Source organism: Squalius cephalus, assembly GCF_949319135.1.
Source record: "Squalius cephalus genome assembly, chromosome: 9".
Lineage (NCBI taxonomy): Eukaryota > Metazoa > Chordata > Actinopteri > Cypriniformes > Leuciscidae > Squalius > Squalius cephalus.
In genome coordinates, this window is record NC_137130.1 from 17,851,787 (window position 1) to 17,879,145 (window position 27,359).

General features: G+C 37.4%; 2 protein-coding genes across 2 annotated transcripts in view; one reads left to right on the plus strand and one right to left on the minus strand.

The window, feature by feature from the left end:
- Nucleotides 1–1,362: 1,362 nt before the first annotated feature.
- On the minus strand, nucleotides 1,363–8,736 carry arglu1a (arginine and glutamate rich 1a). The gene is made up of 5 exons (XM_079880396.1): nucleotides 8,617–8,736; nucleotides 8,231–8,523; nucleotides 5,987–6,212; nucleotides 3,777–3,860; nucleotides 1,363–2,601 (listed from the first exon to the last, which is right to left on the minus strand). Exons 2-5 carry the CDS (start codon nucleotides 8,518–8,520, stop codon nucleotides 2,437–2,439), a joined length of 765 nt encoding a protein of 254 aa, XP_079736522.1. The 5' UTR covers nucleotides 8,521–8,523; nucleotides 8,617–8,736; the 3' UTR covers nucleotides 1,363–2,436.
- A 1,323-nt stretch (nucleotides 8,737–10,059) lies between these two features.
- The window catches only part of arhgap15 (Rho GTPase activating protein 15), an 82,699-nt gene continuing 65,399 nt past the window's right edge, over nucleotides 10,060–27,359 (plus strand). The window contains exon 1 of the mRNA XM_079880388.1: nucleotides 10,060–10,170. The gene's annotated coding sequence lies outside the window, so the exon portion shown is untranslated. The remainder of the gene's footprint in view (nucleotides 10,171–27,359) is intronic.

The window sequence follows — 27,359 nt, forward strand, 5'->3', positions numbered from 1 at the left end:
ATTAGTCAGACAGTATTACCTCTGGTCACCGAAGAATAGGATTTAAAAGGTGATGTACTCTTATGTTTTATTAGAGACTATTGCATTTCCGTTGATGTTTCACTCTTGTGTTCACTGTTGAATGAGCTTTAGAACTTTTAGCACTGCTTAGGCACTTGTTAAATTAGTATAACCTACCCATTTAGATTTACATACTATTTGGGACACAGCTATCTCTTCACATTTTAGGCCTACAGATATAGAGAGTGTGTGCTAAGTACATTTAGATGGAATGGAATTAGTGTTAATTGCCAGTCCATGGTGGGGGTAGTGTTGTGGGATGTGTCTCCAATGTGTTTAGTTTAGGACAGCTCAGTGTGTGTGTGTGAAGGAGAGTGAGTGAGTGCGCGTGTCCGAGGCGCGCCCCTCCCCCGTCTGATCCCCGCGAAGCAGCGGATGAGAGTGTGTGAGAGTGACACGGTGACCAGTACAGGTAGTTAGCGAGTCCATGTGCAGTGTATTTCAGTGCAGCTAGAAAAATAAAGCACCTAAACTCTTCGGCAAGACAGCCTCTTTGTTTTTATATGCTACCATCACACTAAACAGCGTGAAGTTTAGGGAGTTAACCCCGGGAGGAGAACTTCCGGCCCTGGAGAAGACGGATCTCCCCTGTGTCTCCCAACCACGGTTAGGAAACAGAAACAGGAAAGGTTAACACTAGCATAAACTAAATTTCAACTTTTTTTTTTTAATTGTTGGGATGTAACTGTGGTTTAAAAAAGATCATGACACTACAAAGTGTTCATTAGAAAGATATATACATGCAGATATTTCTATAAACACGTTTTCAGTTATCATTTGCTTACTGTATAAAAGCATTGTAACATACAATTAAAACTGTTCATTAGTAACTTTAAAATTTAAAATAAAAAATAATTTATACTTGTCCTTGAAGAGTTCACACAACCTGAACGTTTTTCATCTTAATTAAAGGCAGTTATAATGGTAACCAGTTTACCTTTTTCTTGAAATGAGCCCACTATTCCTTTTAATGAGTACTGTTTCTTGGGATTATGGTGCTGCAAATGATTTATAGGACAATTATAATATTAATTTAATGTTTAATTGGAATCTTCACAATCTGCATGACTTTGAATTTTATAGTAACTAAATCTACAAAATGGCAGTAGTTTTCTTTTTTTCTTTTTCCACAGTTTAGATTTTACTGTAATTGTCCATTCAATAAAATGTCTGGTGTGTTGCACAATATATGCATAGTTAAAATAATGGGTAAAAATTAAACAAGAGTGCAGCAAATTCCCAGAAAAGAACATTAAGGGTCTAAAACTATTTTGTGGTTTGCAGAGAGCACAAGAGACATGATTCAGCCAATGTTGTGTTCATGGGATTTATTGGTCAACACACTAAATGTCCCAGTTCACAAGGAAAAGGGTAATTTACCACAATACAAGAACACCCTCAAGCAAACACACTCATACACACACACACACACACACACACACACACACATACAAACTCGCTCGCATACACACCCTAACTAGTCTTACCTGTGATTCCCGATTTCCTTAAGGTACCAACAGAGCACTAGACATTACAAGACTTTGTAACACTGTAACCTTTTTTTCACTGAAATGTTTGTATTGTGAATGCTAAAGTTCTGGTCACACATATGTTCTACGTTTCAAAATGAGCGATTTGAGTAAAGTGTATCAAAAAGGACAAATATGATCTAGGTTACAATGCTATAAACGCAGCTAATATCAGGTGATTATGGGATTATGTATTAAGCAGCATTTAAGGAACTATATGCTTTGAGGTGTTCAGTCTGCAGTCTAAAAAATACAAAATACTCACACTCCCACACATACGTTCACTAATAAGCATAAAACAAAAAGTCTGCCAATTTACATTTTGTTTTTAAAAACATTTTTGTGTATGCTGATGCTTTGAATGAAAGTACAGTAGTTAAACTGGGGTTGTACCATTCAAGCTCCCAAACCACTGACATATATTGACCAACCAACCACGCACACTCATATACACAAATATTTACACTTATTCATTCTTATTTGCTTGCCATTGAAAAGGGAAAAAAAAATCTAAAGGTGCATCCAACATAATAATGTCAAATATCAATACAACACACTGAAAAAAAAAAAAAAAAGAATCAAAGATGGCAAGCTGATCTGTAAGTCTGTGGTGGTGCTGCAAGTCCGGTTATGAAGCGTGAGGATTCCAATTTTTTTTTTCCTTTCCTGGGTTTATGAATACCAATTTATGTGGGCAGAGCGCACAGGGCAGACCTCTCTTTGAGACTCCGATTCACTTCAACATGAAGCACTCATCAGAAGAGAAGAGAAGAGAAGAGAAGAGAAGAGAAGAGAAGAGAAGAGAAGAGAAGAGAAGAGAAGAGAAGAGAAGAGAAGAGAAGAGAAGTCATTCTGTAGCTTTGAGAGTGAAGGAGAGGCGAGGTCGGGACTTGCCCTTCCCCAATATCATCCTCTGTTCCTCTTTCTGTTGTTTCTGCCTCTCCTGCTGTAACTTCATGCGTTCCTCGTGGATCTTTCTTTGTTCTTCTACTATACGTAGCTGATCCTCAGCCTGAAACAAACACATGAGCAAAAGTGACTTTTTCAATCAGCCAAGGCATAAATAGGTTCATTTTAGGTCATTTGATACACTAATACATGAAAATGTACCTTAATTAACAAGCATTAATGAAAAAACAATGTTCATTGTATTTGATCCAACCATATAGATTAAAAAAATGGGGGCAAGGTTGGCACTGCCAAGCATCCATTTTGAAACATTTCAGAGAGGACAGGTACCACTATGCAAGTGCAAGTGCAAAAAAAATAAAATAAAATAAACCCTCCAGTGTTCACAATGACTTAAAGCAAAAACATTTTCTGTCCATTTTGAGGGAGAGCTACTTTACGGACACACAAAAGCCTATAATTGTAATGACTTTGAAATGAATAAGCACAAAAAGCACGAAGTATCACCACAAATGTTTTATCAAAAATGAGAAATAAAAACTTCTTCAAGAGCTTTTAATTATCAGTGGACATAATCTTCAATATGAATCCACTGGCTTGTAAACTCATTTCAGCGTTCCCACCAATTTTGATCAATGAATCCATTCCATGACCATTCCAGATTAGAGCTAAAATTGGATAAGGATTCATAGAAACTGCACTCACAAAGATCTATTTAAAACAAATTGAATATTTAAGAGAATATTATTATTCCCTAAAGAAATTTCCAAGTATTATTTGATTTTCAGGCCTGCATATCAACATTTCCTGATATTTCCGGGTAGAGGTGTATATATACACCGGTATTGGCGGTAATCCTGATATAAAAAAATTATATCATGAATACCACACTAAATAACATTGAAAATATTTCAACACCTGTCAAACCATCTGTTTGACACTTCAATATAGTAGGTGGCGGTATTGCATATTAACGTTATTCATAAAACTGAAGGAAAAAATCTATATATTTTTCAAAATTTCTATAGAAATTGCAATATTTTATATTTACATAAATAGCCTAATGAAAATACTTTTTGTGTGGACAACCAATTCTGAGAGAGCATATAGAATTATACTAATTAACTATTACATTTAAATATTTTTGTTTCATGTACATATTTTTCTTTTATGTTTAGGAGTACATTCATTTTTGTTTTGTTGTGTTTGGCTTTTGTTTCTCATCTTCTAAAACGAGACATATGTTTTGTTGTCAAAATAAAGCAAATAAATACGTACCAGTTTAGCTTGAGCATCAGCAATCTTTCGGTTGTTTTCTTCCAAAATTCTCTCCAGCTCTGCTCGTTTGGATTTTTCTTCCTCCTAAAGGGGTGACACGGTGACATGTTAGGGCGGGCAGACAAATCCACTGAAATAGGTCCCCATAAACCCAGTTGCACACTCAAACACGTCTACACTCGCACAAACAGGTACCAGCCAGCGACACTCGCACAATCTTTCATGTACTTACACACGCTCTCCACATTTCACATTCCGAACTGCAGCATCAAATGTCTGAAGCTAACCTCTATGTATGCAACAATAAGCAAAAAAAACCCACCCACGAATGTATTCAGGCACACCTTTAATCCCCGCCACGTTTAAATATATATATATATATATACACATCCAAACATCCATTTATGCATTCATTAGGATCCATACAGAACAGGTATGTAAAAGATAACACATCGACAACTAACGAAGAATCTCATTCGTTTGCAGATGAAAAAATAAAATAAAAAAAATCAATCAGTTCGTTCTCTCTCTATTTTTTTATTTATTTATCAGCATCCATAAGCAAGAAGTTTCAAAAGAAAATGAGAGAGACAAAGAAAGATTAACTTAAATAAAGGAGAGAGTGAATAGTAGTGGCTCACCAATGCTCGTATACCTACGCCTTTCTCCTTTGACTGTGTACTGTACCTACACAACTGCTGATTAAAGGGGTGAGTATTTACTGCCTGGTCCCGTGTGTCCCGTCCTGGACAGCGCAGCACCTCCCCTTTAAAAATTTCTGAGCTACTAGCACGAGCTAGTGCTCTTACACAGCAACACCACATGCAGTATATAGCACAGTCCAAGAAATGAATTATGGTAATCATACAACATTACCGTGTGGGGACGTCAGGCTATTAACGTTAAAGGATGTTAAAGACTGCAAAAACACAAAGGTGGGATCATTCGTTAGATGTGTTTGTTTGAAAACAAAAACAGTGATGTGTTTGCGTCTAAGCTCAATGGCACAGTAACGTTGAGTGTGGATGTAGAAGTGTGTGTGTCTGTGTGTGTGTACCCGCACGCCAGCACTCCTGAGGAAAAGAAAATTGTGAGGACACAGAAGTACATTTAAAACACTGCACTTTTAATGACGTCAAAACGGAAGAGTCAAAGGAAAAATGAAGATAGAAATCAAAAAAAAAAAAAAATCAGCAATTAATAAATTTAAAACACAGACGACAGAAATGGATGAGCAATAAAGAGAGGGGTGAGCGTTTTGTGATTGATGGTGCAAATGAAGACCAAATCATGTGCAAACGCTAAATGTAGAACAATACAGATTCATTTAATGGTTCAGTACCAGGGCTACAAATGATGGGGACAAATCTAAAACGTACAGAAGGAGGGCACATATCTAACCCTATTAGTGCTGAGCCGCTGAATTTTGTGTGTGCTTGTGGAATGGAATTAGTTTCTTTTTCATAACTCGTTGCATCTTTACAATTAGAGCACAGTAACCCTCCTTTATGGTATGGGTGGAATTACAAGCTATGGATTTAGCAAATTAACTAGTTTAAGTGTGGTCTAGTGGCCGCAAAAGGTCTTGTGTGTTTGTAACATCCAAAAACCACATTACGGTAGTAAAGTGTAGTATGGTAAGCTATCAAAGTGTATTATGGTGGAAAAAACAAAAAAGGCCAGTTTAGAATGCCGAGTGACCTTTTTAAGAAAAGCGTTTTATTGAAGACAAACAGTTTCATACATTGGGGACAGTAAAATGATAAAAGACATGGAGTAAAGAGAGTAAAATAAAAGGGGAGAGAAAACATGGGAAACATTATATTGGTCCCTTACAGCCGTGGCAAAACGTTCACTTGAAACCCCTGAGAGTGCACTAGAGGTGTGTGAGATTCAATAAAATCACATTAAAGCATTACAGAAAAAGCACAGAGCTTGTCTATCAACAGAGTAAACGAGACCTTAAATGTCCTTAAATATTAGTGTTCCCTAGCAACTTGACTGAACTTCTCTAAGCATCACATCACACCTTGAAAATGTTGCATTCTGTAATTTATTTCATTCCCCACCCAATCAATGGAGCTTACATCCATCAGCTACCCTGCATCTCCTGCTCTGTCTCGGGGGAAAACGAGTGTCAGGTTGTGCCACGGCTGAGGGTGTGCGGTTTGCGGTTGCTCTCCGCTGTGTTCCGAACGACCGAGCGTTACCTCTCTGGTTTTCTGGGCGTTCAGTTCCGCCTGCCTCTGCCTCTCTAGCTCCTGCAAAAGCTGTGCCTCCATGATGCGTTTGGCCTCCTCCACCCTCCGCAAGACCTCATGCTCGATCTCGTCACGTCGCTTCTCAAGCTCCTCCTCCACCCGCCTCGCCACAAGCTCCTCCACACGCCTCGCCGTCTCCTCCTCAATCAGACGCTCCTCGATCTCCTGCTGACGGCTGTGGAGGAAACAAGAAAGAGAGGATCAAACATGGCAGACCCTTAAATTATACTCAATGATACATGTAGAGCGAAGAACAACTCATACAAGAAGAGGTCCAAGTTGGGCCAGAAGTCCCTTGTCCTGACAACATTTGACTGGCCCCCATTTAATTTTTTTTAATGCAAAATGGACAAGTTCAAAAATATAATATTTATATTTAAAATAATACATAAAAATAAAATATTTTTAAATTAATATTTACTTTAAAATGTAATATATTTATTTAATTATTTTTGCAGAAAAGGGTTAATGTGAAAAACTTTAAATTTTGCAATTGTATTTAGCTTTTTGGAATATAAATACATATATATGTATATATAAATAAAAATATATACACATACATATATATATATATTATTTATATAAATATTAGGGCTGTCAAACGATTAATCGCATCCAAAATAAAAGTTTGTTTTTACATAATTTATGTCTGTGTACGGAGTATAATTATTTTCTATATATAAATACACACACATGCATGTATATATTTAAGAAATATTTGCATGTATATACTGTGTATATATATATTTATATTATATATAATGTATATTATATATAAATATTTTATATATAAATAACACATTTTCTTAAATATATATATGCATGTGTGTGTATTTATATATAGAAAATAATTATACTCCGTACACAGACATAAATTATGTAAACACAAACTTTTATTTTGGATGTGATTAATCGTTTGACAGCCCTAATATATATATATATATATATATATATATATATATATATATATATAAATACAAATATTTTCACACATATCTAACATACATTTTTATTTTAACAATTGATTTCTTTTCAAAGAAAATGAGCAATTATACAATTATAATTATACAATGAAACTCCAAGATAGTCATAAAAACGAACATTTTTAACATGCAAAATTATAGACAGCAAAACAAACTGATTAATTTTCAACCAAATCTTACTGATGCTACCAAGCCTATAAATCATTAATGTAATTTCACTAAAACGTAATTTATGTTAGCCGCTTTGATAACCTTTACCTAGCAGACAAATTAAAAAAGATAAGCACATTTCACAACCAAATGTCAAAGAAATGCATTTCACAAAATGCATTGCTGAGCCCAGAAGAGGCAGATGATATTGTCCTGTCATCTATAATTCTGAAATTAAACATGATGTGCACGCTGACATCATAAACCCATAAAGGAAAGTATGCCCCTCAAAGGGAAGGCCAAGATTACAAAAGCATGTTTTACCTTTATTTACACTTTAAGCATGACTAAACCATTAGAGGAGAGCAAGCTGTCACACCTGGCCTTAAGAAGAAACACAAAAACACAGACACAATACTGAACCAAGTGACCATTACATTGCCCAAAGCCAAAACAAAAATTAAACAACAGCAGCCATCTTTTGATTTGATTTCAGTGTCATGAAACTCGATCCAGGGCCTCTCTTTGAGTTTAAAACACCCTGAATGTGGTTACAGTGCACTCTGGGTGAAGATCAGGCCTGGGGCTGCAGCACTTCTCTTCCTGTTCTTTCACTACATTCCCCCTTCCTTCCACAAACCTCTTAACATTATACTGGTGGTCTCCAATCACAAAAGAGAGATGTCAACAATCTGTGATAGTTACAAAAGCATATCAGCTTACACAGGCAGCAGATTTCAGTGATGAGATGACCTGATGTGTGACAGCTGCCTATGAGAGTCCATGGAGTGATGAAAGTTCAGTGAATACAGATAGGTAACATGAAACGTCACCTTTTTTGCACACTAGATCAGTATATTAGGTTCTTATAAATATTAAACAACAAAGAGTTGCTACTTGAAACATGAAACAACTGAACTGAAGTGATAGTGCTGCCCAACCAAGTGACACTTCATACATGTTTAAGTGAGTAAGGCCACGTCTGGTACATAGACAGTAACTTACACACACACACACACACACGTATATATATTTATATATGCAATAATAGTCATCTTACATCTTCCTCTGCCTTTCTATCTCTGCTCTCCTCTCGTCCTCTTCTCTCCTCTGTTTCTCATCGTTGCTTCTCTTGCTTAATGTCCGGCCGAACATGTCGGTTCGGTCGGGTGGTGAGCCACCCCTGTCCCTCCTGCTGCCGGATCTCGAGCGGGACCGTCTGCTCCTCTTCAACTCCTTCGATCTGCTCCTTTTCTTGTTGGATTTGGACTTGGACTTGGAGCGGCTCCGTCTGCGGCTGTGTTTAGAGTGTTTGGACCGGGACGAGCTGCGGCTCCGGGAGCGACCCATATTCTGCACGAATAAATCCGACTGACACTACTAAATAGGGTCTTATGAATGCAGTAACATCTACAACGACCTCGTGTAATATTATATTACGGTTACCTGTATAATTGTTTATTATAAGCTCGTTTAATAAGGATGTTCGTTGCTTTCTGCTCCAGTGAATCTGCGGAATCAAACAATATGGCGACCGCCTCAGTCTTCCTTTTCCCAGAATGCATCAGTTAGTTCGGGTCTTTTCGGATATCTCCGGGCTGATACCGAATGAGGAGGAACACACGACGAGCCTGGGGTGTCTACCGTCTGCGGAAGCACAAAGCTAATCTGAGGTATCTTCAAAACGCTGTCAGTGACTGCAAAGTAGTTTCAAACACTGCATACTGCAATGCAGCAGTATTTTAGTATTACACAATACATCCTACAATACAGTTGAGGTTGTCTACATATCTTAGTAAATCAAAAGGTAATACAGGTTGTGTGCTATGAATACAGGAAAAAATGGTAACCGTCCACAGTATTATACTGTCCACATTCTGTAACAGAAATTGCGGAGCCCCGCACATTAATATGCAATAATATTCGTTCCCCCCTTTTACAGTCTATGGTTCCCTCACTAAATCGTGCGGACGTTTTACGAATTTGTTACCTCGATTTATAAATCGTGCACACGATATAGCAAATCAAGGGAACAAAATTGTAAATCGTACGCACGATTTAGCCTAGTATTTTTTCCTATTTGTTTTCATGTGCTGCAGGCCCAGGGATAGTTTTGTAGGCCAAAACCCGGAAATGGGTTAGCACTTCCGTTTTCACCTTCCCAAAAATTATTACACTATGCATTATGTTCTCAACCGTGTAGAATGAACAAGTTATTTTGTAATTCCGATAGCCTCCGTTGAGTGCATGAAGTGTCCAACACTTGATTTTGTCGTTTAATTTAGTGCATCGTCTTGGTAATTAAAGTTCACTTTTTCGTATTTGGAATTTTCAGTGTGAGCTCTTTTTAAAGTATACAATAAAACTGAATATCAATAAAACTGAAATATACAATAAAACATAGAATATCATATCATATATGTATGAAAATTCTATCACATCTAGGGAGTTTTTAAATGGATTTTGGTGTAAATGCCTGAAATATGGTCTGTGGTTAACACAAGCGCAAAGTATCTTCACATTTTATTCTATGACATAAAATAAATCAGTAAACCCCATGTCATTTATTTAAAGCTTTTACTTTTTTTTTTTTTAAAAAAGGTGGTTGCCAACAAGTGGCCAATGGGACTATAGAGGCGAACATCATCAAGCCGAACAGGTAAGCTTATCTACTCACTATTCTGGGTTTACTTCCTCATTGTGTTGATAATTGTGTCTTTTCAAACTATTCTAACTAACTAGACTACGTTAGCTTTATACTTTTGGTGATTGTATAACTTCAAAATTCATAAACGTTGGATTGTGTTTTTGCAGATGAAACCAGGGTGATGCTAACTTCTGGGTTGGCCCACAAAAATATGTAATCAGCAGTTCTCTATAGCAGAGATTTTCAACCATCCTCCTGGATTCCCATAATCCTGCAAATTCACAAATCCTTTCCCGTGGCCTCTTGGGATAGGAAAGTGTCCATCGAATGCACAGGAGTAGGAAGTCATCCAGGTACTTTTCACCTACTCTCACATACTGATTTTAGCCTGCTATATATAGTAAGGAAGTAGGCACATTCAAACACATTGTGGGTCTCCAGGAACAGGGTTGAAGACCTCTGCTCTATAGTATGAATATTATTTATATAAGCCGTTGAGTGTAACAGTGGGTAGTATATTTTATCCACCTTATTTTTAACGTAAGAGCAGGCGCAGGCATTTGTAAATTGAATGTGGCTTCCGGTGTCATCCACCCCTTCTAGGCGTATACAAAACAGCTCATTATGCTGCTTGGTCATGTAAACTAGTATTTTTGCCACATTATTTTAATGTATTGTCATAATTAGAAACACACAGGTTTGTAGCACTTTTTTTTTACGTTTACTGCACTTTGTTATTCTTTTAGTTGTTTTGAATAAATCAGAAATCTTGCATATTCACAAAAAATAACTTCCTTCCATGTTAGAATATAAGATGGATGCTGTTTATTTTTAAAAAGTAGTGAAATTGTAGGCATTATTCCACACTAAACAGTAGTGTGCAATCATATGACCTCATCACATTGTGCATTTAATTCAGTGAGGGACATTTCAGTTACCATCCTGGAAATAAAAATGGCATTTTAATTACATTTTACTGAAAATTGTCTTTTGACATAAGGCAATCAAATAACTAAAGAAAAAGATCACGGTAGATATTACGAACTACACAGTTCATCCATCACAGTGGAGATGATAGGCTAAGTCAAGCAAATTACTATAGTATACTGCACAATTTGGAAAATGTAGGAAGAGTAGTATGGTAGTATGCTATTCTGAACATAGCCACTTTCCAGATGTTAAGAGTTTGAAATGGCAGGTTAGCAAGCTATTCTCTAATGGGCAGGTCAGAACGAAATCTACAGACCTTTTTGCATTGTCTGCTCTGATTTTTGGGGAGGCTGTGTGGCTATAAACATTGTAAAATGTGTCAAATGGAGCTGAGAGTTCCACGCTTTTATTGGTAGCTGAAATCATAAATTTCATAAATTAGCCAGAATAAAAAAGACAAGCATGCAAGTGGTGCAATGTGTGGAACTTTGTGAATGACAAGAATGCAGAGCTTTTTGTAGAGTTAATTGGGAGCAGATTCTGTTTGGGCCTTCTAATGGGTGATTTGATGGGTGATCTGTGCACATGAGAACAACAGCTTAGTTGCAACAACAACCTGGTTAGGTCTACCATACGTTCCAGAAAAGAATAATAATTTTCTTGGCTTGTTGTTTTTGACTAAGTCTTTCTTGTTCCACTCTACTTGTCCTTTTTTGTTGTTTTCCTCGAGAGATAAGCTTATCCTAGCTCTATATGAAGACCAATTCATAACTTTATTTTTGTCAGGCCCATTTGCTGACAGAATGGTCATTCTAAGTTTAGGTTCAATCCCATTCGAACTCCAGGGGAGCATTGTGACAGGCAGTTGCTTATTCTGAAAAACTACAGGCTAAAAATATTTAGCCAGGGCTATTTTAAAACACACATGAGCAAAGCCATGGTGACTCTGTTAGGAAATCCAGTCAAGATAAGAGCGAGAGAAATGACTTTCTCTCATATTTTGGCATGCCAAGAAATTAAATTGGGTTTGAAATTTTGAATCATTCAAATTTTGTGCATTAAAATTAAGAAAGAAATAATACAGGGGGAAAAAAGTAATGTTTTATTTTCTCAATAATGCTAGTTTATTTATAGCTCTAACGTAACGTACCAGTTTAGTGTTTTGATTAATCTTGATTTTTCGAAATGTTGCGCTTGTGTGCTTTTCTTGGGCAAGCCGGAGTGCAGACCAAAAGTCAGGATTTGTGCTAAATAATAATAAAAAAATTGCTTTCTATCTCACCAAACCCTCCTCTCTGAACACTAGGAAAATACGGCACAAGTCGCATGAGATCATTCTTTGATGCATCTGCATCTTTTTTTAAAAGCTGGTCACTATTCACTGCCATTATATTCTAAAATGGCATTATATTATATTCTCCTTTTGTAGTCTGACAAAGATAGAAGGTCATACTCCATTAGAAAAACACCAGGGTGAGTAAATAATGACTGCATTTTTATTTTTGGACTATCCCTTTAAGTAGTACTGTGCTGGACAGATATCTACAGCAAAATAAACAATATAGCAAAATCTCTATAAATTGATTTTTTTTTATTATCACCATGATCTTTACCGCCCAGCCCTTCTTCTTTTGTGTTCCAAAACACGAAGAAAGGCATACAGGCTTGTGTGAACTGTCCTTTATATATTTAGGCACTTGATTTTATGGCTGAAGCTCGGTTTCCAGGTCATGGGTCACACATACGGTGCCCTCCACTAATACTGGCACCCGTTGTAAATATGAGCAAAGGAGGCTGTGGAAATAAATCTGCATTGTTTGATCTTTCATTAAAAAAATTCACAAAATTCGAACCTTTCATTGAAGTAAAGATCCAACCACTGCAAGATCCAACCACAGCCCATTATAAGATTTCTAGCAGAGGCCGTCAGGTTTTGATTTTTTAACTGTTAGTATTTGCTAGAATCCATGATACCATGTATCTGAACAAGATGTCCAGGACCTCCAGCAAAAAAATACGCCCACAACATTAAAGATCCAGCAGTATATATAGGTGGTGTTTTTTATGCCTGTTAGCACCAAACCCATCTAGTATGTTTGCTGCCAAAAAGCTCTTTTTTTTGTTTCATATGACCATAGAATCCGGTCCCTTTGGAAGTTCCAGTTGTGTCTGACAACTGAATATGCTGGAGTTTGTTTTTGGATGAGCGAGGAGGATTTTTCTTGAACCCCCCCAAACAACTTGTGATGAACATTTTCAAAAGACTCAACTAATCTCTGCAATTCTCGAGCTGTGATCATTCGAGAGTCTTTGGTCACTCAAACTTTCCTCTTCACCGTGCATTAAGACGATATACAGTAGACAAATGTCCTCTTCCAGGCAGATTTGTAACATCTTCAGTTGATTGGAATTTCTTAATTATTGCCCTGATGGTGGAAATGGGGATTTTCAATGCGTTAGATATTTTCTTGCAGCCACTTTCTACTCAACACTCTTTTGCTGCACATCAGAACTATATTTTTTGGTTTTACTCGTTGTGATGAATGATTAAGGGAATTTGGCCTTTGTGTTTCCTCATATTTATACTCCTGTGGAACAGGAAGTCATGGCCGGACAATTTCATGCTCCTAGTCACCCTGGTGTTAAAAAACGTAAATATGAATGAGAATAATATACTTTAATAATATACTAATTTCTAGAGGTGCCAATAATTGTGGCCAACATGCATTGGAGAAAAACATTTATTTTATAATAGTTTCTACCCACGTCCAATTGTTTTACTTCAATGAAAGGCTAGAATTCTTTTAATGAGAGATTTAAACTGCAGATTTATTTTCACAGCCTCCTTTGTTTATATACCATGGGTGTTAATATTAGAGGAGGGCACTGTAGCTTTGTGCCTTTAACATATTGCCAATTACCATCAGTAAGATGAGGCAATAGTATCCGCTATATTGGACAAACCTTCACACTCAGTGTTACCAACATAACCTCAACACACTCTTCTTGTATTGAGCTAGTCCCTTTGTTCCTTCATCATTCAGTGAGGTGTGTTGTAGTTGAAGAAAATTTGTTCAGTAAGAACGAGAGAAAGTTTTCATGAGTTAGTTCGGTGTTCATGGTCATCACTGTGTGACAGAATAAGGCACAAAGTTGCTTAGATGAATAATCCAGGAAAAGTGGGAGAATGCTGTCAGTTTAGGCTGAATTTGAGATGCAACTGCAGATTTTGGGAAGTTTGCTGTTGAAGTGAAGTTTTTGGCTTGTAGTTCAGAAAAGCTAATAGAAAGATAGAGCATTTTCACTTCCTGAAAAGCAACGTAGTAATAGCGGTAGATGTTAGGGATTTGCTTTTACTTGAGGAAGAAGCCAACTTTTTGGTGTTAAATTCATGAACACAAGCAAACTGATGACTGTTGTTTGCCAGAGGAAGTCAATCAGTATTATATGTGTCAGACATGATCAATAAGCATCAAACTAAATGACTTACTTCCCAGCTGCTACACTAAGAATCACTGCATTTCCTTCCAGTGGAATAACGTCACACAAAAGACAGACGTCACTGCTACCTTAGGCCAGACCACTCTTTCAATCAAGCCATTTTACAATTCTCAAACATATTAACCTCATCTTTAAATGATTAGTTGAGCAGGATAATACCACTGCTTTTTCCCGCTCTCCCAACATGAATGGCCTTCATGCTACTCGAGTTAATGAAAAGTCGCTGCGCTCTTTCTTCCCCCTTTTTTATTCGTTTGATCAAAGATGGCCTCTCCTCTCTGGCTAACCTCTCCTCTCAGTTGGCCGTAGCCTCTGTCTCTTGAGGGTGAGGGCACTTAACAAACACAGGATCCCACCGCTGGGGCACATTGTCATGTTGATGTCCCAAGGGCCCCTACACAAAGGGCCATTGAGGAGAGGAAAGGAGAGAAAGAGCTGAGACAGAGAGAGAGAGGGAGAACAAGGCTCTCAGGAGGAATTTCTTTAACCCGTCATGCAGCGTGTGTGTGTGTGTGTGTTGAGCGGGGGAGGGTCATATACCGGCTATAGCTCCAGTGTTGTTGGTCACTGGACTGATCTTGGTCACCGACTTCTTAAAGTCTCCTGGGGTTGGTTCCGCAAAGAGTCACCTTACTGTGTGTCTGTGTGTGTGGTTTCATGGAAATTCAAGAAGCTTTTCAGGCTGACATGCTTCAGTTGTTTGTTAACTCTAGATATATCATTCCTTTAGGCACCACTAAAACTGTATACCTGACCTACATTGGATAACAATTTACATCACTTTTTTTTTTATTTCTCATACTTAGTGATTTGAACAAACTTCTCACCCTAAGAATTAAAATTTGTCACATATACACATCGTGCTGTTATGTTTGCCTGTTTTAGGACCTGCCCCAAATGGTGTGTTCTGATCTGATTTATGCTTGAGGTCTCACACAAGTTGTTGAATGTGGAATCTGACCTTATTGTGTCCCATTTTACATTTTAGGTTGAAGGGTGGCTACGGGTCGAGCTAGATATCAATTTACTGATTTAATTCTAATTTGAAAGCTCTTTTTTGAGAGTCAATTCTGATTTTGATTTGCTTCGATTAGGTGCTGATTCATTTGAGCAAATTTCAGTTGCAATGTATTTTATGTTGCTTGTATATAAAAGTATATACTGTATACAAAGCATACTGTGTACGAATGTACATGTATATATATTTATTTATTTATTTATTTATTTATTTATTTATTTATTTATTTATTTATTTATTTATTGTTCTTTTGAACTTATGTATTCATAAAAGAATCCTGAAAAAAAGAATAATTTTCCACAAAAAATATTGAGCAGCAATACTGTTTTCAACATAATAATAATAATTGTTTTTGAGATCCAAATTAGCATAGTATAATGATTTCTGAAGGATCATGTGACACTGAAGACTTGAGTAATGGCTGCTGAAAATTCAGCTTTGTATCACAGGAATGAATTACATTTTTAAAATATATTAAAATACAAAACTGTTATTTTAAATTTTAATAATATTTCACAATATTACTGTTTTTTACTGTATTTTATATCAAATAAATGCAGCCTTAGTGAGCATAAGAATCTTAACTTAACTTAAATTAACTAATCTTTTGAATGGAATTGTACACATTATTTTCTAAATGTATTTTATTAACGGTTTTCAGTACAGAGACAGAGATTTGCAGGTGGGATCTTTGGCCAGTATAAGCAACCATTCCAACACCCCTAGGGGCCGTTCACACAGAACGCGTTTTTTCATTCCAACGCGCTATTTTCCATTGTTTTTCAATGTAAACACGTGCTAGACGGATGTGTATGACTGTTGCGCTCGCGTCTTGTGTCTATTGTAGCGTCTCGTGCATGACACTGCGTTCTAAAACTCAGCGCTCAAGTTAAAATCAGTTCAACTTTTAAAAAACGCATCTCAAGACCTTGCCTTTTTCCCCATTCCACTGCCCGCGTCTCACGTTTTTGCTTTTTGTGGACGAGCTCTTAGACCCACATAGAAACACACCAAAGCCACTCAGAATATCTTAGCAACCACATAATAACCACCCACAACATCATAGAGTTGTGGCAATGGGTTTTGCATGTACAAGAGCTACAAACTTTCATAAAAAATTTAAGAATCTAGTTAAAGTGCTTCCCCAATTACTAGCAGCAGCAAACAAGACAATCCCCACATCCTCTATTGTTCGGCCAAACAGAGTGCCCAGTCAACCCCTCAGTGGTTTAGCCAATGTTGTTATGTTTCAAACAAACAGATTGCAATTCTGTTTGGTGCAGCTAGTGACACACTTCCCTTCATAAGTGTTCAAAGTTTAAATATGGATCCAATCCATTAAATCCATTAGACGTGGACCCAAAGCCTCTGTCATTGTAGAACGAAGAGAGTTAGAGAGCTCTCTGTCAAAGAGCATTGAGCTCTAAGACCCTCTTTCATAATAAACGGCTATATGGGATGGAAGGCTGTGACAGGCCAAGCAAAGAGGTGAAAGGTCATTTCTGCAGTATTCGATTGACCTTAAAGGTGGACACAGATGAAATGTACAGGTCTGTCTCATTCACTCTGTTCCTTCTCTTGTTTCTTCTCTTGTTTCTCTTGGTAAGAGGGAAGAATAGGTTAGATTCCTCTGTTTATTAAAAAAAAACAAGTTATTTAACCCTTCTCTCTTTCCTTTTCCCTTTTTTTAATTGTTTAATCTCAACGAAAAGATCCTTGAGAAAAGAAAACGGCAGGCAGTGAGACTTTGGCAACACAGGAAAAAGAGCCTGAGAAAGTCCCTGCAGGAAAAGAGCCACATCCATCACGGCTCCAGACCTCCTCTCCTCATCTCACTCTCTGTCCCATTCTCTCTTTACCTGATCTAGAAACAATGGCCATTTCCTGCTACTGAGTCTTGAGACTGGAAGCTGGAATGACAGAATGAATAATCATGAGAGAGAGAGCGAGCGTGAGAGACTGTTCTGCAAGGAAAGAAACAAGAGGCTCTAAAGCTGACGTCACCTTTGTGTATGTGTGAGCTCACACACATGTGCTTCCATGCATTACTTACATATGTTTTGATGGTCAGAATAATTTATTAACAGAACTGTACAAACATCCTCACGACAGACCACACAATGAAAAGCATGGATAATTTATAGTGTTCTGGATATATCCTGAACTTTCCACGGCCATGAAAGGCTTTTGAAATTGTGTTTTACACTCCTGGAAAAGATTTTTTGTTTCAAGTTGTTTAAACAAATCAATTGATCTGATTCACAAATTTGTTTTAATGATTTTGTTGTGTGCCAGTTGGATTTAAAGTGATTTCTAAAAGTCCTTGTCCATTTATCACAAATGTACAGACCACATAAAGTAAAATTTGCAATCTTTTTATTTGAAATCTTTAGGAATCAAGTAGTGCGAGAAGTAAGTGTGGGAAGTGTGCACAAAAAAACTTGCATGGTTTGCACTTACATGCATGGGAAAACTTTTGCGTTGCCATGGGTAAAAGTAGACATAAACCAGATAACGGTAACAAATGACCACAGAAGTTTGTCTTGCATTTGCAAACATTTTCATGTGAGCATATGGAAGTGTCACTGTTTTTTCCCCTCACTTTAGGGGCTCCTATACAAATGACTGGAAAGATCATATATGTTCATTAGTCGCAGCATTTCAAACGGAAATAGTCTTACTTACTCTTCGTTAGTTGTGTTCCACAAGAAAACTATTTGAATGTATGTACTTCTACAAATATTAGATAATACATACTGTAAAGTAGATAGCCATCGCCAAAAGAGTTTGTAAAGGACTCTGGACACTGGAAAACTGGGTGTGGACAATGAATACTGTGATGCAATATCAAACTCTTTTTAAATGCCTGTTAGCCTCATTCTCTGCATCCTTAAAGACCCCCTTAGGACCCTGCCACACTCTTTGTACAACAAACACACACGCACAATGAAAGTTCCTCATGTTTGACTGATGCCCTGCATCACAGTTAGATGTGATTGATACATTATATCCATCACCTCGGCTGTCCGGCGCACAGTTTGCCATTGCCTTCTCAGTCTCCTCTCCCTTTTTCATGCGGCGTGTGCGTGTGACTGTCACTAAACCACCCTTTTGTTTCTCACCTCGTCCGTCTCACTGACGCTCAATGAATCAGGGTTTTAAAGTGGGCTGGGGTTTGCATTTGCACATGCATGCCCGCTCATGTCAAACACTCATATGAATATCGTTATGATCTGAGAAGCAGTTTGAAGCTGTGTATCTGTAGGTGTATGTGTGCTGTTGTCTTGAGGTAATAGTGTCACAAACATTTTATTGTCCATTTTTTTCTTCTCCAAAGCATGAAGGTTTTGCTCAGGGAGGATCATACTATAGTTCTGATAAGAAAATGGTGAAAGATTTAGGTTTATTGTATCACTTGAAACTAAATTGTAAATTTGTAAATTGATTTGAACCATTCTCTCAATGAAAATAAGGTACCAATAGGCTATATGTGCATATTTGATCTTCTCTGGGATAATAATATGCTATAATTATATGTGTGTGTTAGGGGTTGCACAGACTAGTCGACTTGACGACTTTAATGCTCTGCCATTGACGCTTTAAGCTTGACGACTACTAGTTGATCATGGCCTATAAATGGTGCAACTGGATAAGAAATCATTGAAGTCCACTTTTACACTCTGTTTCCAACAGTCAAAATGACGAATAAATGCATACCCAGAGAGCGTTCAAAAAGATATGTTTGATTATACCATCTGGATGCTCAAAACGGATTGGGTGAATGCACGTTTTAAACAACTTATTTTACACGTAAGTTAATCGCCTTTCTAAACGAATGCGCTGCTGCATTGTAACGCACACACATGCAGACAGTAGCTCGCACAATACATGCAGATCGCGTGCACACAAAACATTCAGTAGCTCAGAAATTTATTGTCAACATTGTTCTGTGATTTATCAATAAAATAGCTTAAACACTGAGAAGTTCTAGAATACATTTCTTAGTAACTAAAACCCACAGCTTCACTATCAGTAGAGAGATGCTGTCCGGTAGAATTAATTCACACGCAATCGTGTGTGTGTTTAAATGCCTATACCATATTTTGGGGAAGCTAAATCTGACAAACTCTCCCAAATCCTCCTTTTGGGGATGTCCTCATTTGTAAAAATGGTATAAAAATAAATGAATAACTTAATTGTAAAAATGAGGAAAGTAGCTAGCTAGCTTTATATAAAATCCAATAGAAGTCTATGGAATGTCCCCATTTAGCAAAGTAAATGTGTGTGGTTGTGTGTTTGTGTTTCAGTAGACAATAAGGGCTGAAGTACATGGCGAAAATAATTAATTAAACAAGAATTTATCCTATCATTATTTTGAACATAAATGAATCTTTCTAATGTTTTACATGATTAAAAAAAAAAAAAAAAAAACTAATTGTCAAAACTTAACTCTGCTGTATGTGTCTATGTATGCAAGCTCAACTGGTCCCTGAGTGAGCCGCTCATGCCGTGGTCTAGTTATTGACCGCTGGGGTCAGGTGTGATTGACAGCTCTATTAAGGCTGAGAGTCAATGTGACACTTACATTCTAAATGGAGGAGTGAGAAGTTTCACCTTCTATCACCTCACAGTGACACGGAGCTGCTTAGCGCTGACACTCTCCGCCACACTCTTTTGATCACTTTAAAGGATGCCCTTTAACCCACCGCTCTGACACCAACTCTGTATTATACACGCTCACAAACAGCAGAGCAGCCATAAGTAATACATCTATAAAAAGATTCATTAAAGATATTTAATACAGCAATCATTCTGAAGAGTGCAATAGTGGACACATTTCTATCCTGTAAGACCACATGAACTGAAGAGCTGACAGATTCGAAAAGCTGAAAAGCAAAAAAAAAGGGTGTAAAACTGTGAGCTGAGTGTCTCTTTCAAGTGTACGATTTAACAGCGACCAAGTGAATTATTTTCACAGATTTTGATCATACATCATAGCTTAAAGAACATACAGGTCAAAGGACAGTGCCAACATGATGGATGTAGTATGTCTGGGAATGTATTTGTCCTACTATAATGCATTACGGAGCCCTGCACATGACACACAGGGGGACAACAAGATATATTGAACTCAAATTAAGGACTTGTTCCTAAAACTTACCTCGTTTTAGTTAAATTGGCTACAATTTAACTAAATTCAAACAAGGGAATAAATTAGTACTATATAACCATGATTTAACTAAATAAAGTGAAGCAATGAATTGCTGGGCTCCGTACTGCAGACCTTAAGAACATACTTCAACGGTCAAGAAGTACTTTTTTCTTTGTACATACTCTGAAAACTTGATTTTGATATGCTTATTAGCCAAGTGCAGCAGGTCAAAATAGAAAGCAACAGAGGCATTTGGTGAAGACAGCTTGTGTTTAGGGATTCGAGTTTGGTGTATAAGAAGTGAGATACTTTGGCTGATATTTTTGAGTAGTTTGAGTGTGTGAGCACCTCTGACCTTCCAGACCTTCAGTATGTAGGTGGCAATTCATGGGGTGAGACAGCTGCTGCCGGTGTGTGTGTGTGTGTGGGTGTGTGTGTGTGTGTGTTTATTTCTTTCTTGCGAACCTACATATACAACTCTAGCATTCCAGCCCTACCACAGATACACACACATGCATGGACAAACACATCAATCTAAACTAGAAGTGGGTGGTAATAGTGACTTGATGTTGACCCGAATGTGACCCTCAGTCACTCTCTCCTCCCTAAACTGGGCTCATTTGCGTAGGATGCTCCCACCCCTCGTTCCCATGTATCTGCAGCAGATAACAGTTTTATCTCTTCCAGTGCTACGCACACATACTACATCTACACCTGTTCAACCTAATGTGCCATGCTAAAATGAGACCCATCTGACAACAACAACAATAGAGATTAGACAAATTCAAACACAAATTATAGATGAGTTTTTGTGTGTGTTGAATTTATCAGGATCCCCTGTTGCCCTCAGTAACTTAACACCCTCAAACCCTGCATTTTCTTAAAAAAATAATTAATGATAATTATGATTATCATCAATAGATGACATTCCTGTGTTGTGTGTAGCTCAGTCAGTTGCTCACGTTCCCCATCTGCCTGTCACACACTCTCACACACTCTCATCACAGGTGATCTCTGCCATCTGTTGCCACCAGTCAAAGTTGATAAGATATGCAAAGTACAGAAATGGCAACACACTGACACTCATTCACACACATATATTCAACATGAGGGCCTTGAGGACAGACTGAAAGGGTAGTGTGCGATTAAGTTGTACAATATCTATATTGTGGCATGTTAGTTGATTAAAATAAGACTAAATAATATAGCCTACTTGATTGCTGTTTCCTATAAGAAAATGTTCTGTTTTCTGTTGGCTGAGCCCAAAAAAATAAATAATCTAACATAGCATTTTGCAGTATAAAGCCAGCTATAACCAGGGACACCTTAAGATAACTAAAGGACCCTGGGCTACAGCATTACAGTAGGCCCTCTACCCCAGATAAAAAAAAAAAAAAAAAAAGCTTTCCTGTTGAAATTTATCGTCGATAACATTTAACATTTACAACACTATGTATGCTGCGTAAAAATATAAGACAAATATAGGTGAATATTCAAATTCACTCTTTGCCAGTAGGTGGCGCATGTGGAACAGCAGACTTATAGCGGTTACGCAAACAAAGCATAAATGCTTTTATAAACACTACTTATAGGCATTATATGGAGGTAATATGAAAAGAAAATGCCATCAAAACCTTACTGGACGAAATGCGCGTTTACTGGTACCGCTTCATGATACAAACACCATAAATTATACAAAATGTTTGTTATCTATCAGCAGTATATCAAAACAATAACTTGGCATAAATGTGGGCAATTTGGTGATTGCAAACTGCTCTATAGACGCAAGCACGTAGAATGCACAACAGCACTGCGTCTTTATTTTGAAACATGCAGTGCTAATTAAATCATAGCCTTTTAAAGTTTAATTATTAAAACATCCAGAAATTAAAATTGGACCCAAGACTTTAAAGCGGCACCAATGGAACACAGTGACTCAACCCGCACTCTTGCACTGAATGACGTAACAGAAAACTATAGTTGTCCAGTCCGGGTCCCGTTCACACAGCGGGGCTTTACCGAAAATGTTATTGGCCATTTTAAATTAGAAAATTTATGGGCATGAGTTCATTTATAGAATGCTGTTGTCACTGCTGCAAACTCCCATATATGCAAAGAATTATTAAAAAATATATATAATTTTCGTGCAGACAGTAAGCCTCTTCCCAGTGTAGGCCCCTGGGCTTCAGCCCATGGAAGCCCGTGCTTTAAAGGAGAACTCCGTTCAATTTTAACATTGAGCTAATTTTTTTGTAAATTTGGAAGTAGGGCTGTTGCGGTGACGGATTTTTTCCACCGGTTAATCGGCGTGTAAAAAAACCGGTAATCCCGGTGTCACCGGGGTTGCGTGTCGGGGATTTCGGGTGGCCGAAAATGCGGACGTGCACACGTCTCAATTTATTTTCACTTTAATTAGCGGCAATTCAGTAGCATTTGTTTGAATTAATCATGGGTTAATTTATTTTATTCTTAATAAAAATACACAAAACAATAAGACACTCGCTTGTATTACACACATCTTTATTGCAAAATGAATAATAACTTAACACACCATGTAAAAACTAAACAAAGGCACTTATGAAACACCTTTAAAGTGCATTTATTAACAAAACGAACCACTGCACACATCGTGCAAGTATCAAACAAGAAATTATATTAAAAAAATCACTATTCGTTAAATAAACTGCCTGCCTTTTTCAGCAAAAAAAAAAAAACAACAACACCGCACAACCATCGAATATGAAACGAACGAACATCAAAAACTTCGTTAAATAAGGTAGCCTACCCGAATAATCACTGGACACTTAAGTGCAAAAAAAAAACTAATATAAAAATTATACTCACGTTTGCATTTCTCTTTGAAACCAGATCTTCCGCCATCCTTTGCCAGTTAGCTCGCCTCACTCTCCTCAAATGATAAATGAAATCGGACACCTGCTGCTTTACTGCGGCGCTCGTTCCGCTTACGCTAAATTACGAAGGCACGTAGTCACTAACTGAATTAAGTGCTTTATTACTATAGGCTAAAACTTCAACACGATGGGGACGGTGCCGGTGGTCAAGTGCTATGACCGGTAGGTGGGTTAAACACCGTGTATCACCGGTAACACCGACTATCGCAACAAGCCTAATTTGGAGTGCTGTCAATACAGAGAACAACGACAAAAATCGGTGTTGCCTACCGATAATGCCTAGTAATCGTTTGTCGAGTTCACGCGCATGATCATAGGTACTAAACCAATGCGCGTGAACTCGACAATCGATTACTATGGACTTTGACCGAAAACAGGATGTAAATACAGGTATGAGCGCTGGCTAAATAAATATAATTTTTATTCATATCTTTCACATCTACTGCAGTCAGATTGACCCGCGTTCACTCCGAAGGAATCACTCACATGACCTGTGCACTTGTAATGACACATCAAGGATGTTAAGAGGCTAAAAGCAGGTTTAAAACTTGCCCCATTGAAGTCAACAGGGTGCAAATTTTAAAAAGAGGATAACTCGGTGTAGGCAACACCGATTTTTGTCAATGTTCTCTGTACTGACAGCACTCCAAATGTACAAAAAAATGAGCTCAATGTTAAAATTGACCGGAATTCTCCTTTAATGCACCCCTGGCTATAACAGGCTAAATAGATGTAAGAAATAAATATGCAATAACAAATAATTCCAATAAAGAGATTATTTCTGCAATTTGGTATGCAAATATCACATTGACTTCATTACCAGTTACATTTTGAACATTAAGGGGTCGTTCAAACATAACGTGTTTTTGAATTGCACCCCTAAGACTAAACATTACATTCAGGCAGTTCAAGTTGAATTAATTGCAGAAAATGTTGACAAAGATTATTAAAAATGTAATGTTTGAGGAACCTCACAAGCACTGTAGTAAATTGTTTGTTGTTTGAGATCTTTATTTCGGAAACAGACTGTCAAATTTTTAATCAATTTGATTTGTGTTAGAAGATTTGCGACTGTTAAGCTGCAGTCTTGCTGAACTTTACTGACCTGAGGAAACTGTCCAGTGTAAAATGGATGTGTCAGTACTATTTAATGAGTTCTTGTTAAGCACTGAACCAGTTGTGCGTGTTTACGTTGTGGCAGCAATTCCGGGCTTTCTGCTCGAACGTCACAAGGAAAGCCCCTGCACAAAGGTGGCTTTTATTTTCATTATTAAACATTTTTAAATACTGAGACACAATTGCATAACAGACTTTATTTTTATTTTTTGCAGGAATATTTTTGTATACCTTCCCCATTTTATGCATCGTTCCAAGTAAGCACATGTGCTACGATGTCTGTTAAAGGGTGCATCATTTAGAAAAGTGTTATTATAAACATCTGATGAACATCTTAAAAAGGTTGTTTTTGTTTCATTACATACCCCAAAAAGTTCTGTTACTTTTTTCAGATGAAAACATAAAAACAGAATAGACGCCTAGGTGACTTATGCATGTAAAATTGTATGCTTCTACTTAAAACTTCATAAGATAGATCTACCTAACACATTCAAAGGTTCCTCCAGCAATCAATCCAAAGAACTTGTATGACTGCTACACACACACACACACACACACACACACACACACACACACACACACACACACACACACACACACACACACACACACACACACACACACACACACACACACACACACACACACACACACACACACACACACACACTCATCTATTGTTTCATTTTTGCTATTGTTTACAGCTGCTTTGTGTCTCATGGTGGGAATCTCTTGTACATAGAATAGAGAGTTGGGAAAAATTACTGGAAGGAAAAGAGTCTTCTGTCATTTTGTGTGACCATCATACGGTCCATGTGCTTATTTAATTACTGGATGCAAGCCAGAAAGACAAATGGAGAATCACAGTTTGAGAGAAAGACAGAGGTGTGATGTGATGTGATGATAATAGCATGCACAACAAACAAGAGACAGAAACAAGCGAACACACAATTACATCGCCTGAGACGGCAACACTCTCTCTCACACACAAACACACGCAGAACAATAGTCACAGATTTAGAATGCTGTGGGAAAAAGAATACAAACGTACTGTCCATCCAGCACACACACGTCACACGGTATATCCTCCCCACCCATTACATCACCCACCATCACTCCAGAGTCACTGTCCTGTCTTAAAAAGATATGCCAAAGCTATGGGCTGCAAGTGCAGTCTCCAAAACTTTGGATAATCACAAAGACACATATCACACTGTATCACAGTCAGCTCTAACAGAAATTCACATTTTGCATATATTTTATAGCAGCATTTGTTTGCTGCATGGCCTAGGTCTCACATCAGTTCATTTATGCAGATTTCTATATTTCTAAATTATGATATTAGGAGTTGGTCAAATTTTGATGTGCTGTGCATTGTTTTGAAAGTGTTATGATAGTGAAAACTGGACAGAATCCCCAAATGTGTTTTTGTCAGCCTGTGTTGGGAGGGTCAAGCAGTGTTATATGTGATTCAGGAAGGTCGGTGTGTGCTAAAATAGCCCGTCCTTTGTGGTTTAAAGGAAGTTATACAAAAGGAGGGACCTGAGAACTGACAGTGAAGTCAGAACAGACAATGACACCCACGTAATATTGACCAAAACCTGCAAATCTGCATGGAAATGCATGACATGACAACACTTGTACTTTTTGTGTAGAGCAACAATCTTCATCTGTGTGTCCAAGTATATATAACACAATGTGTAATTGAATGCATAATATGATTTCAGTTGAATTAAGAAGCTATTAAATGAAATGTAAAATATGGAAAGAATTGTTAGTTTGTTTGACAGAAAAAAGTGTCTGTAAGATTATAAGTGTGTGTTAGTGTCGGTAAGATTTTCTTTAACGTTTTTGGAAAAAGTGTCATGCTGACCATGGCTGCATTTATTTGATCTAAAATACAATAAAACAGTAACATTGTGAAATAATAAAAAAAGTACTTTGTTCATGTAATGGCCAAGCTGGATGTTTGTGCTACAGCTGCAGCACAAGTGTCACACACAAAAGTCACTGAGAACACCCATTTATCAATATATGATGGTGAAAGATCCTTTGGTAATTCATTTATGATTCAGTATTAGACATTTAACAAAAGTAAAGTCATTTACATGCATTATACGGTGAAATTGTTTTTCAGTTGAAGCTTGACTAGCAAAATCCATCCATAAATAACAAAATAACATTCCAGCCTGGCTTGACACTTCCATGTTGAACTAGTTTTATTAACCAGTATGAGTCAGCACACAAATATAGTAACAGATTCAAATATGAACATGGTTCTCAAAACGCTGCCCTCTTCCACTTTCCTTCATTGCAAGGCTTCTGTCATTCACACCCCCACTGTGATGTCACCATCTGTAGCCCTAGACCTGTCTGCCACCAGTGTGTGTGTGAGTGAATGCACCATCTGTCCTCTACGGTCTTCCCCTTTATGCTGTTATATATGCTGCTTGTGAGTATATCACTAGCACACCTCACACACATGCATCTCACACCATTAACACTCTCCATTTCATTCATGTACTCAAGGCATGAAACCCTTGAGACAGTATTACATTTCTCTAATCATGTACATATGAGCCATTAGTCGAGCGCTCATGTTCCTATTGATTCCTTTGAGCATATGTCCATGCAACGTTTCATTCCGTCTTTACAAAGTGTCAGTTTGAGTTCACTGTGTGTATAACCATGATTTATGTGCGTCTTGCTATATTGAAAGCCACTTTCAAAACAAGCATCTTTCTGTTGGTCAGTACACAAATTCATGTGACCAACTTGAACATGAGTGAAATTATTTAACATTACAAATTATTTAAGGGAATTTAGGCATTTTAGAATTATAATGTACAGTATGAAAATGGATAGGCCTATTCATTTTGAGATTTGCTAAATATTACATTTTATAGTGTTATT

Bases quoted from the DNA above. Each gene is read 5' to 3' on its own strand.
- arglu1a (XM_079880396.1), bottom strand. From the start codon at position 8,520: ATGGGTCGCTCCCGGAGCCGCAGCTCGTCCCGGTCCAAACACTCTAAA. The intron at 3,861-5,986 runs GTAACGCTCGGT...TCACCCCTTTAG, and splicing joins ACGCCCAGAAAACCAGAGAG to GAGGAAGAAAAATCCAAACG. The intron at 2,602-3,776 runs GTACGTATTTAT...TGTTTGTTTCAG, and splicing joins CTGATGCTCAAGCTAAACTG to GCTGAGGATCAGCTACGTAT.